The following is a 13,319-nucleotide window of genomic DNA, read 5'->3' as shown; positions in this document are numbered from 1 at the left end:
GTCTGACGCACTTTGGACATGTTGCCAGGGGGGACGGGTCCTTGGAGAAGGACATCATGCTTGGGAGGGTGGAGGGACTGCGCTGGAGGGGAAGACCCTCTATGAGATGGATTGATTCAGTGACTAGGGTAATCTCGGGATGGGTGTATCGGAGGCAGTGCGGTTGGCACAGGATAGAGCAGGGTTTAGGGCTGTTGTGCATAGAGTCGTTATGGGTTGCAAACCACTTGACAGCACATAACAAAGGAAATATTTACACATAGAATCAATATTGGAGCATTAATGGGTAAGAAAGGAGAGAGGAGCTAAAATTAATAGACAGCATGTGCGAATGAAATACAGTATGAAATGAGCATTTGATTACATTGATTTTCATTAATGTATAAAACAAAATTTATGTTAATGATTAAGTGAAAATTCCATATGATTTCAAAACTTAACCACTCAAGTAAAAAAGGGTGTGTTTTGGTTTTATTTTTTAATCTTCAAAAAAAGAAAAATACACACCATGTAAATGCCAGGCTTGTTAAGATTATACAGTAAGAATGGAGTGGTGGTGGTTCCTGCCTTACACTAGAATTCAGTTTACACTAATGCTAACAAATATTTTTGCCAGTTTTACTCTGAGAATCTAATATTGTCATTTTTAAAAAATTCTGCTTCCTGCTTCAAATAATTCATATATTGTTAAGTCTTTGCACTGGACATAGGCCAAGGACTCAAGGAAGGGAATAGAGAAAGAAAGGAAGCTAAAGAAGCTTTATTAAGAGGTCTCCCTCTTTAGGGCGGGATCCCTTGGTCTGCAGAGAGAGAAACAGGCAGAGGGACAGACCAGGGAAAAACCGCACCCTAAGGTGGATTTTGGAAGGATTGCCATCCACTTCCGTAAATAGCTTGCCTCTAGAAACCCTATGAAGTTAGAGAAAGGATGAAAGTCACGCAAGTGTAGAGGACTTGAATTCATAGGGTCACTATGAGTGGCATGTAACAACAATAACAAAGTGAATTAGGACAGGTTTTGTAGTAAGGGTCCTTAAGGAGGGAAGGAAGGGACATTGCATTGTGGTTTAGCCAGGTGGGTGGTTTTCTAGGGAGGGAAGATAGGTAGGTAGGAGGCTGTTCACTCCCTTTGTTGACATGTTGATATTCCTTGAATCCTTTGTTCTCCCTTTGACCTTGGTCCTGGCCTGTCATATATGATACAGTTTAACCTTAAAGTATATAATTTCATGTGTTTTTTGGTTACTTTCATAGTTGTTCATCCATCTGTCATCCCTACCTTTTTAAATGTTGGAGCCTTGTTACTAGCTGAAAAGAAATTGCAGTAGGCAAGAAAGCAAAATACCTAATGTTTCTTCGACCACCACCAAAGATAGGAAAAAGATTATTTAGAAACAATTGCATGTCAATCTCAATGTTACTATGTTAGGCCTTTTAATACTTCCTGGATCATTTAATATTCTGCATAAAGCATCCTTGATTATGGCAACTCGAGGTTTGAATTTGTTCTTCATTTTCCTTGAGCTTAAGAAATGCTAAGCGAGATCGGCCCTTTTGATTTTCCGACTCCAGCTCCTTGCACATTTCATTGTAATATTTTGCTTTGTCATCACTTGCTGCCCTTGGGAATCTTCTGTTCAGCTCTTGAGTGTCTTGAATTCTTCCTTGTGCTTTGGCTTCCTTGCACTCCAGTGCAATTTTCAGAGTCTCTTCTGACATCCATTTTGGTCTTTTTTTTTTTCTGTCTTTGTAATGACCGTTAGCACTCTTCTTGGATGATACATTTGACATCTCCCACAACTCATTAGGTCTTTGCTCATTAGTGTTCAAGGCCTCAAACCTGTTCCTGAGATGTTTCTGAAATTCAGGTGGGATGAACTCAAAGTCATATTTTGGTTCCCATGGATTCCGTTTAATTTTCCTCAGCTTCAGCTTGAACTTGCATATATATGAGTAACTGGTGGTCTGTTCCACAATCAGCTCCTGGCCTTGTTTTCACAGCTGATATTGAGCTTCTCCAGCGTTTTTCCCCACAGATGTAATCGATCTGATTCCTTTGCATACCATCAGGTGAAATCCACGTGTATAACCTGCATTTATGTTTCTTATAAAACGTATTTGCAATGAATAAGTCATTGTGCAAAATTCAGTCATCTATCTGCAGCTTCATTTCTCTCACCAAGTCCATGTTTTCCAACTATTTATTCTTCTTCTCTATTCCCAACTTTTGCATTCCAGTTACCTATTATTTATCAAAGCATCTTAACTGCATGTTTGATCGATCTCTGACTGTACAAGTTGGTAGAAATCATCTGTTTCTTCATCTTTGGCTCTGGTTGTTCGTGCATATATCTGAATGATCCAGGAATTATTATAAGAAGATGGAAAGAATATACTGAGTCACTGTATCAAAAGGAACTGGCAGACACAGAAGAATTTAAGGGAATAACATATGAGCAAGAGCCTATGGTGATGAAGAAGTTCAAGCTGCTTTGAAGGAAATATCAAAAAATAAGGCCCCAGGAATAGATGGTATACCAATTGACATAATTCAGCTAAGAGATGCTCCCCTGGATGTGCTCACCAAATTGTGCCAAGAAATCTGGAGAACAACCACTTGGCCAACTGACTGGAAGAGATCTATATTTGTTCCCATTCCAAAGAAGGGTGACCCAACAGAATGTGGAAACTACAGAACAATCTCATTGATTTCACATGCAAGATTTACTGAAGATTATCCAAAAACAGCTGGAATAGCACATCAGCAGGGAACTGCCAGACGTCCAGTCTGGGTTTAGAAGGGATTGTGGTACTAGGGATATTGTAGCTGATGTTAAATGGATCTTAGCTGAAAGCAGTGAATATCAGAAGAATGTTTGTTATGATCCTGTTGTTCTGCACAGTTTGTTATGTTCCACACAGTCAAACACCTTTGCATAATCAATGAAACACAAACTGTGGCTGACTCTGAGAAGAATGGGAATCCCAGAACACTTGATTGTTCTAATGCGAAACCTATACTTGGACCAGGAGGCAGCCATCAGAACAGAGCAAGGGAACACTGCATGGTTCAAAATTGGGAAGGGTATCCGACAGGGATGTGTCCTGTCGCCATACCTCTTCAACCTTATATGCAGAACAGATTATCCGGGAGGCTGGTCTCTATGAGGAGAAGTGTGGTGTCAGGATTGGCGGAAGATCTATTAACAATCTGAGTTATGCACATGACACAACCCTGCTTGCCGAAACTCAGGAGGACCTGAAATGCTTTCAGCAGAGGGTCAAGGACTGCAGCCTTCAGTATGGATTGAGGCTCAATGTCAAAAAGAGAAAGATTCTCACCACTGGACCAATTGGCAGCATCAGGATGGATGGTGAAGAGATTGAGATTGTTAATAGCTTTAGTATGCTTGGCTCTTCGGTCAACACTCGTGGCAACAGTAGCTAGGTAATCAAAAAACGTAATGCGATGGGTAAGTCGGCTTTTAGGGACCTCTCCAGATACTGAAGAACACTGGTGTCACTCTGGGGACTAAGGTGCGTCTGATATAGGCTATGGGGCTATGGTCTTTGCAGTCACTTGTTATTCGTCAGTGAGTTCGACAATGGCTAGGGAGGATAGAAAGAGAATTGATGCCTTTGAGCTGTGGTGCTGGAGAAGAGATTTTAATGTACCATGGACTGCCAAGAAAACAACAGATTCATCCTGGAGAGGGTTAAACCAGTCTGTTCCTTGGAGGCAAGGATTCTGGGGCTTTGTCTGACACACTTTGGACATGTTGTAAGGAGGGACAGGTCCTTGGAGAGGGACATCGTGCTTGGGAGGGTGGAGGGACGGCACAAGAGGGGAAGACCCTCTATGAGGTGGATTGATTCAGTGACTGGGACAATCGGGATGGGTGTGGTGGAGGCAGTGCGATTGGCACAGGATAGAGCAGGGTTTAGGGCTGTTGTACCTAGGATTGCTATGAGTCGCAAGCGTCTAGAGGGCACATAACAACAACGTTAGGCCTGTAGCTCCTCTTCAAAACACAAGTTAGGCTGAGTAAAGCACCTTCCCGTTTCCTTCAAACAATTGTCATTGCACTGAACAACACATTATACTTGCAACCTTGTGCAGTGGAGCAGCTTACTCTCAGCAGAATGCCTACCCTTTCTTGAAGAGTATTTTTAAAAGGTGAACTTTCTGTCCTTTTGGTTTAGCGGGAGAGTTGTGAGGAAAACTTCCTTATCAAGTTTAGATCTTTGCCTCTCCATTCTGCAATGTATAGCTGTCATCCCATTCTATCAATAATAGGACCTCTGACTCTGTATCAAGGATGACCTTTTCAGTGAATAGTTGTTATTTTTCTGCAATCTAATCACAGCAGACCCTCCTGTGGTTTTCAGTGTCTTTAAATGACCTAGGAGATTGATGTGTCTCTGCATTTGCCTTACAACTCCTGTTCCTTAGGACACTGGAACTCCCTTTCCGTCAATGTTGATTGTGGGAACCATCCAAATTGCATCCCTTTGTGTTGGCAGTGCAGATCCTTACCACTAAGCTACCAGAGCTCCCTTTTGTATTTTAAATGTTTTTCTTTGCTAGCATAGAAAGGCATGGACTGCTTTTTTGCTATTTTTACTTAAGGGGAATCCCAGAACATTTAATTGTGCTCATGTAAAATCTAGTCAAGAATCAAGACAGAAACACTTAGTGGTTTAAAATCAGGACAGATGTGCATCAAGATTGTATTCTTTATCCATATTCATTCATTCTGTATGCTGAGTAAATTATTTGAGAAGCTGGAGGGTAAGAAGGAGAATTTGGCACCAGAATTAAAAGAAGACTCATCAACAACCTGTGTTATGCAAATGATACTGCCTTGCTTGCTAAAAATGAGGAAGTCTTGAAGCACTTACTGCAGAAGATCAAAACTTTCAAAATAGATTATATCTCACCATTGAGAAAACAAAAATCCTTATATCTGGACCAGTAGGCCACAGCATGATAAATGGAGAAAAGACTGATGTTGTCATTGATTTCATTTTACTTGGATTCATAATCAACACATTTTATAACAGCAGTCAAGATACGAAAAGACATACTGCATTGGAAAAAATCTGCTAAAGACCATTTAAGGTACTAAAGAGCTAAAGAGACTTAAATCATTTAAGTTTAATGTGTGCCTGATCGAAGCCATGGTCTTTTCAATTGCTGTGTATCTGAAAGTTGAACAGTGACTAAGGATGACAGAGAACGAATGAATGCTTTTGAGTTGTGTTGGACAAGAATACTGAATATCCCATGGACTAGCCTAAAAACAAACAAGTCTATCTTGGAGGAAGTTCAACCAGGGTACTTGTTAAAGTCATTGTCAGGAGGGATCATTTCTCGGAAAAAGACCTTATGCTGGGAAAGGTGAAGGGTCAGAAAAAGGCCTTCAATAAGATATATTGACACAGTGACTGCAAACAGTGGTCTTGAACATAGACATCTTGAGGATGATTTGTTGTTAATAGATTTGCAGTGAGTCATAGTTAATTTTATTGGCATCTGAAGCCAGAGTGTTCATGACACTGGTCTGCAGACCATTATATAGTAGGAAATCTTGTTGGATGTAACTTGTGACAAAACTTTCTGAAACTAAGGTTTTAGGAAGAGTAAAAGGGGCAGTGACGAATGAGAGTGTTTTCCGTGGGCACTCAAGCAAAGGATGTTGCTGTTATGTGCTGTCCTGTGACCTTCCCGTCGGTTTTCTGAGACAGTAAGTCTCAAGGGAGGAGATTGCTTCCTCCTTCTAAGCAGCTGATCAGCTGTGGGTTCTAGCCACAGGACAGCATGATTCCTTACCACTAGGCCCCCTAAGCTACACCCTCAGATTTTGAAATGGACTTTTTGTTTTTATTAACCTAAAAACAAATTATTATTTTCTTAGACAAAAAAGAAATTTTAAAATGGTATTATATTTTCACACCCTCATCCCACTTCACCATTAAAGAAACGTTTCTGTGTTTTTAAGAGAGATTACTTGAATTGAGTTCATGTAATGAGCGTCTTCAATGACTGTGAGGCTTAATAGTATTCTATACACATACTTTTTCTAACTCTTATATAAGAGTTATACCACATTAGTAACTTCAGGTTGACCAAATAATTATAAATTTGATTAACTTTCTTTTTTCAGATAATTTCTTTGTGGATGATTATGCTAGATTTTCTCTCTTGGATTCTTCAGGCAAGACTGCAGCTGTAGCCAATAGTATGAATTATCTGACTAAAAAAGGTAATTTTTTGTTTAGCCATACCTTGGGTTCAACAGGTTTTTTCCAATAATTGAGGTAATAATTTTACCTTAGTGTATATTGGTAAAGACAGTCACTTATTATATTATAATGCATCAAGGCTAGGAAATGAAAGTTTTAAAATTTAGTTATATGTATATATTTAAGAATTCTATTGTTCTTATAAAGGTGATCTTATATTAAAGAAAATTTTTTCATTATTCAAAGAGGCTTTTATAATGTTAAATGTGTTACTGTTTTAAAATTTTATTTACTTGCCTCTTCTGTAGCAGTAATAGGTAAAAGGAATTATTTATGAAATAAACTTCTAGAAAGCCTTATTATATGGCACATAACAAAAAAAAACAACATTACAGTTTTAAGGTATGATTTTTAAAATGATCCCTTTTTACTTGGGGACTGTTTATTTTCCTATCTAGTCATATTTAGTACACTTCAAAGAATGATCATTTAAGATGGTTCTTGTTATCTGTATTGTAATCTCCTAGAGAGAATATCTGGTTTTTAGGCAGTCAACAAGTCTGGTTTCTGGATGTAGGAGCAGAAAGCCAAGGAAGTTACTGTAGGGAGTATTTAGTACTTTGATTTAAACACTATCTAGTGATTACAACTATGATATTTTCTTCTATGTTTTCTTTTACTTTTTCCAGGAATGTCTTCCAAGGAAATCTATGGTAACTTAAAATTTCAGAATATTCTATTTGCTTTTTTAATTATCTTAGTGTTTTTATGAACTATTTTAATTTAGAATTTCTTGGCACATTCTTAGGATATGACAGGAATCTGGGTTGCTAGGACTATATAGATTTGGATATATTTTTGTGCCGAGTTATGTTTCAGCAAGTTAGAAATTCATCTGATGAAAGATTTCACACTCATTCCTCACTTATGCATAAGATTTTGTTTAAACTAACATTTTGTGAAATGGAAGATGTATTCCTCATTATATGACTTATAAAGTACATCTTTAAATCATTTGTAACAGTGGAGAATCATCTCCCGTCCAAAATGACACGTAACCATTACAGTTAGTGCTACTGTCATTTAATGTCTTCATCTTGAGTTAGGATTGTCTCGACTCCCAGGTATTCATCTGTTGCATAAAAAGTCTGACAGTGGAGTCCATAAGTGAGGAGTAGGTGTGATACATTGTTTACATGTTCAAAGGTTCCTCCCACCCCCTGTTGAATACCCAAAGCAGAATACAATTAATCAGTGCATGTTCTTTGTAAGTGAGTCACATTGCTGGCTATCCTACTTTCATTCTTCAGTAGAAGATTTAGTAATGTCTTCTTTGTTTCTCTGTTAAACTTGTCATTTTCTCATATTTTGCTTGCTTTCAGAAAACATATGGTTAAGTAAGAATATTGAAATATAGAATGTCTTTTTTATTCAACTGTGTTTGTTTTTTTTTTACAGATGATTCATTTATTAGGCCAGTAACCTTTTGGATTGTTGGAGATTTTGATAGACCTTCTGGAAGACAGTTGCTCTATGATGCTATTAAACATCAGGTAAATATAATAAATTTATTTGTATTTCTGCTTGAAGCTGTAGTTGTAATCATGGGTCATTGATTGTACTGATGGGAAGATGGGGCAGATTCTTAACATAAAAAGATCAGTTTTCAAGAGTCCACAATTAAGGTTGCATAGTGGAATGTACTTGGGGTGGTGGGAGGGGTGTGGGGGGATTGTGTACCAGGGAAGGAGTGTTTCTTTTACTTTTGAAAGAGAGGAGGGAACTGGGGGGGGGGGGGGGGGAGATGGGCAGGGAGAATATTGCAACAGTGAATGAATGGAAATCCAAAATCTCTGTAAATGTCATTAAAATTATTTTTAAAAAAATCAGTTTTTATTCAAAGTCTGCCATCTATTAAGAAAAAGAAGGTAAGAGTGTGGTATTCTAGCTTTATTTAAGGAACTCTATTTTCTTATAGATAAGAATGATGAAATAAAATTTTTATTGCATGACTGTTTATATTTTTGCTCTAGAATTGCTACATATGTGTTGAAAAGGCAGATTGCAGGCAACTCATGTAGGGTTTTGACTGCATCACATTTGAATTTTATTCCCTATACTGAATAAAAATTGATTGACTTTTAAGACAGGTTTTATTTGCTGCTTTTAAGGCATTGTTTGCTATGTAAGGCTTTATTACAAATGTTTATACTACTTCTTAAGTTCAAAATATTACATAATTCTTCTTTCTCAATAGAAATCTAGTAACAATGTGAGAATAAGCATTATCAATAATCCTAGTGAGAGTCTAAGTTATGAAGACACTCAGATCTCCAGAGCAATCTGGGCAGCCCTTCAGACACAGACTTCCAACTCTGCTAAGAATTTCATCACCAAAATCGTCAAGGAGGACACAGCAGAAGCCCTGGCGGCAGGTGCTGACATTGACTCATTCTATGTTGGTGTAAGTCTCTGTTTTTCCTGATGCTGTGGATTCTCTTGTTAATGCTGGTATTCAGTACATAGGGCTAAGATGGTTCACATCTACTTGTCATTTCCATTCTTAATCTCTGAGGATTTAGTGGTTTGGGGTTTGTTTGTTTTTTTAAATTGATGGAGTGTTTTGGTTTTTTTTAAGGCAGCAATTTTCCACATTTCTTTTAATACTTTTAAACTTGAAAATGTTGAGATGTGCACAATCTTTTAATCTTTTAAACCTAAAGCCATTGTTTTATACAGTTTTTAAGAAAAGCAATGCATAATTTTTCTGTAGAACAAATAATTGAGTCACCTTTTTTTTCACTACTGTAAATTAGTTGACTTTTAAATAAGTATTCTATAGTTAAGAAATTTCTTAACAAACGATGAGTTTAAGGGAAGTTTTGTTTAGCATAGTAATACTCATTTGAAACAAAATTAGTGAAACTTAGAGATGCCGAATACAAGAATCATGGTTTGTCACTCATTTCTAGTCGAATGAAATAAGCAGGCTCCTCATTCTGAGGATTAACTAGAGATTCAGAGGGAAAATGGAGAATAGATATTGTGACATCATAGGACTAATGAAGAAAATGAGTTACTACTTTCCTGAAGGAAATACTGAAAGAGTATTTATGACATTTATTATGATGATTCATTGATATGGCTTGCTTGTAACAACAATTACCTTTTTTAACTAAGAATTACTTTTTTAGGGCATGGATTTCAACCTTTTTAAAGAGGTCTTTGAGTCTTCCAAAATGGATTTCATTTTATCTCATGCCATGTACTGCAGGGATGTTCTGAAGCTGGAGAAGGGACAAAGAGCAGTGATCAGCAATGGAAGGGTAAGAGTTTTATTCCGAGACACACTTGAATTTGAGTTAAATCAATGAAAATTATTTGCTGCATTCTACTGTGAAGAATTCTATTCTTCAAATAGTTACTGTTGTCTAGACATGATTAGGTCTTATGAAGTGCTACTGATAATTCTTCCCCCATTCCATTGAAAGATAAGATATTTTTGCCCTAAACATCCTTGAGTGAAGCCTTCGTGCTATTTTTCTTAGCATTGCATATGCTTGCACTCAGGACAAACAACAGTATGATCTTCTTTGCAATGTAATGTACTCTTTCATGTAGGATTATGTCCTCATAAAGTTGTCATTTGTGCAGTCTAGCAGAGCTAAATTGGTTTAAACTTCAAATATTTATCAAATATCCACAGCTACTAATATTCGGTTATCATGAGCATATCATAACATGAACATATTAAACACTAGACATTTCAGGTAAAATTTGTGGTATCTACTACATCTTTTATTTTGTTATATTTAGTGAGACTTAGGAGGGTCAGAGAAAAAAAGGAAGCTCCTAAGTAAGACGGTTTGACACGGTGGCAATAACAGTGGACCCAAGTGTGGCGGCATTGTAATGATGCTGCAGAAAAATGTGCCATAATGTTGCTATGTGATGATGGTGCAGTATAAGGTACCATATTGTCACTGAGTCATAGTTGCATTGATGGCACCTAATTAGAACAGTGAAAATGTAAAGGTCTAAAGTCTAAGTAATTTAACAGTAAATAACTGCATTTGTTTATTTTGTATTTATGACTTTTTAATTTATTTGTATATTTCATATCACTCACCTTTAAAGTAACTTGGGTTATAAGACAACTTGATGACAACAGATGGCTCTGATAGTTTGCTGCTATCATCTTGATAAATAGAGAAAAGATAGTTCTTTTATACTAACAGCTCTGGTTTTCTTCCTAGATTATTGGGCCACTGCGAGACAGTGAACTTTTTAATCAAGATGATTTTCACCTCCTAGAAAATATCATACTAAAAATTTCGGGACAGAAAATAAAATCTCATATTCAGCAGCTTCAGGTAGAAGAAGATGTGTAAGTGTCCTGTAGAAGAAAGTAATTGGATCATGTAGTAGGAATATTAATTGAACTTTACTCATCAGCAAATTTAGGACTAAAGTTTGTTTATATATGCTGTCTGATCCAGTGTGATTGCTTCAAGCTATAAATTGTAATAATATTTTGCTTTCAATGTTTAATTTATACTTCTGTTGAAATAGATGTTTTATAGAAGGCAATTTAAGAGCTAAATTATTCCCCCACCCTTCTTTTAACTTTTTATTGTGGAGAATTTCCCGATATACAAAAATAAAAGGGTTGATTTCTTTACGAAATGCAATACATCTCTAGACCTTTTATTGCTTATAGCACTAGTATGTGCATTGCTGTACAGTGATAAATCGTGGTTGCTGTGATGCTAAACACTGTGACACTGAAGTGCCATATGTGATAATGGTTACCATGGTGGACAGTGTTTGGTGGAGCTCCCTGTTAAAACAAGCTTGGAAACAGGAGTGGCATCCACTTCTGAAATGGCTTGCCTCCAGAAACCTTGAACAGTGCTCAGGTCTTTCATTCATATGGTCGCTATGAGTCATCTTGACGGCACTTAACAACAACAGCAACAACTCCTTTACTTACCTTCCAGCTCAAAATAATAAACTGCTTCTCTTGCCTTTCCAATAACGATAATGTATTGGCTATTGCCAGTCTTTATTATTATTGCAAATATAAATCATTTGAGAACTTGGACTATATGAAGAATGTGACATCAGAATTGGAAGAAAACTCATCAACAACTTGTGTTAAGCAGATGGCACACCCTTGCTTGTTGAAAGTGGAGAAGATTTGAAACGCTTGCTGCAGCACATCTCAGTATCAGGAAAACAAAAGTCTTCACCATTAGACAAATAGGCAAGCAACATCATGATACATGGCAAATAGATTGAAGTCGTCAGTGATTTTGTTGCAGGTGTTTGACTTCCTATCCAGCAAACCCAGGTGAAGGAACAATGCCACTGGCTCTTCTGTGACGCAGAAAAGGCTTCATTTAGTCACAGGGAGATCTGACAGAGACCACAGTCTCTCAACAGTTAGACTCCTCAAAGGCCAGCTGTTCCCTCTTTATATAGGTTTACAAGGTAGAGGTTGAAGCTCCTTTCCCTTGACCAATTTTACATACATTCTGATTGATGAGTTAAGTACGCTGGACAGAAGGCCATAGGCTTACTTGAGTTTCATTGTAGGGATAAAAGGCAGTTAACCTGCAGCGGCTCCTGGGGTCAAGCTTGTTAAACTAGTTTTCTGTTATTGGTTAGCTTATGTCTTCCTGGGCCTTCCTCCATTTCATCTTACTTGGACTCAAAATTAACACCTTTGGTACCGTAGTCAAGAAATCAGAAGACTTGTTACATTGGGAATATCTGCTGTTAAGGACCTCTCCAAAAGGCTAAGGAGCAGTGATGTCAGTTTAAAGATTATTGGCCACCCCATCCAACTTTTCAGTTGCCATCTATTTCATCTTAAAGTTGAACCATGAATAAGAATGACAAAGGAAGAATCAATTCCTTTGAGTTGTGATCTAGAAGAGTCCTGAATAGGCTGTCAAAAGAATAAATTAGTCTTAGAGAAAGTATAACCAGGGTGCTTCTTCGAGGCAAGGTTGATGGAACTTTTTCTCTCGTACTTTCGGTATGTTGTTGTGGTGGCCATTTTTTAGAGAAAGACATCATGCTTGAAGAGATGAAGCGTGAGCAAAAGAGAAGACTACTCTCAAGGACACAGTGATTGTAACAATGGGTGAAAGTATATCGGCGATGACGAGGATGGTAGAGAATAAGGCATTCATAGGTTTGCTTTGAGTCATACTCAACTCAACAGCACCTGGCAATAAGAACAATGTTTATTTTTTAATATTTTGTTTTCTTCTTAGCTATTACATTTTCATGAGTTCTTTTTCTTAATGGAAGGAGGTAAATTGTTTAAATGGTCCATATTCTTATATTAAGCATCATATGACATCCATGGCTGTCATCACATCAGAACTGACTTCCAGCTGACCCTCTGTTAGGTTTCCAAGGCTGTGTATCACACAAGAGATTACCCATCTTTCTCCCTTGGAGCTGCTGGTGGATTTGAATCAGCATACAGGCATGGCCTTTGGGTTAGCAGTGCATCTTTCTTTGGAATACATTTATCTGAGTGTCTATAGGTAGTCATGTTGGTGTTAAGTGCTGTTGAGTCAAATACAACTCATAGTGACCCTGTGAGCAACAAACCTATGCCACTCTCATCATCTCTGACACAGTTGACCCATTGCTGTAGTAACTCTATCTATCCATGATGCTGAATCTATGAGGGTTTTCTGAACTGACTACTTTCTTCAGTTCTCCCTGGAGCCAGAGCACTCCAACTTGGAAATGGCCATAGTTTGCTTTCTTGAGTCAGGCCTGTAAGAGGAGGCTATCTGGTATTCCGATTGGCAGTGGCTCACATACAGTGATATTTCATGAGACTCATGGGAGCCTTTTTCCGGCTCCTAATCCATTTGACTGACCATGGGCCATTTGAAATGTATTGTGGCCATTTATCACAGGAGACAAACAAATTGTATCATCCATATTGGGAGTTGACATAGAGAAATTAAAAAGTAATCTGAAGTTATACTTAAATATATTATTATGTACTCATTAAAATTATTAATGTATATCTCCATTGTTGA

The 13,319-nt window shown here is 37.5% G+C and overlaps 1 protein-coding gene across 1 annotated transcript in view; it reads left to right on the top strand.

The window, feature by feature from the left end:
* LOC102853329 (UDP-glucose:glycoprotein glucosyltransferase 1-like) overlaps positions 1 to 13,319 on the top strand; it is a gene marked incomplete at its 3' end in the record, with an annotated part of 247,403 nt that overhangs the window by 233,031 nt on the left and 1,053 nt on the right. Inside the window, exons 19-24 of the mRNA XM_006903121.1 lie at positions 6,168 to 6,266; positions 6,936 to 6,959; positions 7,705 to 7,799; positions 8,504 to 8,710; positions 9,441 to 9,572; positions 10,503 to 10,633. Of these exons, the coding sequence (XP_006903183.1) occupies positions 6,168 to 6,266; positions 6,936 to 6,959; positions 7,705 to 7,799; positions 8,504 to 8,710; positions 9,441 to 9,572; positions 10,503 to 10,633 (688 nt within the window). The remainder of the gene's footprint in view (positions 1 to 6,167; positions 6,267 to 6,935; positions 6,960 to 7,704; positions 7,800 to 8,503; positions 8,711 to 9,440; positions 9,573 to 10,502; positions 10,634 to 13,319) is intronic.

This window comes from Elephantulus edwardii, unplaced genomic scaffold, assembly GCF_000299155.1.
Source record: "Elephantulus edwardii isolate Elephantulus edwardi_28Jun2011 unplaced genomic scaffold, EleEdw1.0 scaffold00512, whole genome shotgun sequence".
Taxonomy (NCBI): domain Eukaryota; kingdom Metazoa; phylum Chordata; class Mammalia; order Macroscelidea; family Macroscelididae; genus Elephantulus; species Elephantulus edwardii.
The sequence above is the reverse complement of the archived record's forward strand: the minus strand, read 5'-3'. Positions and strand labels throughout refer to the sequence as shown.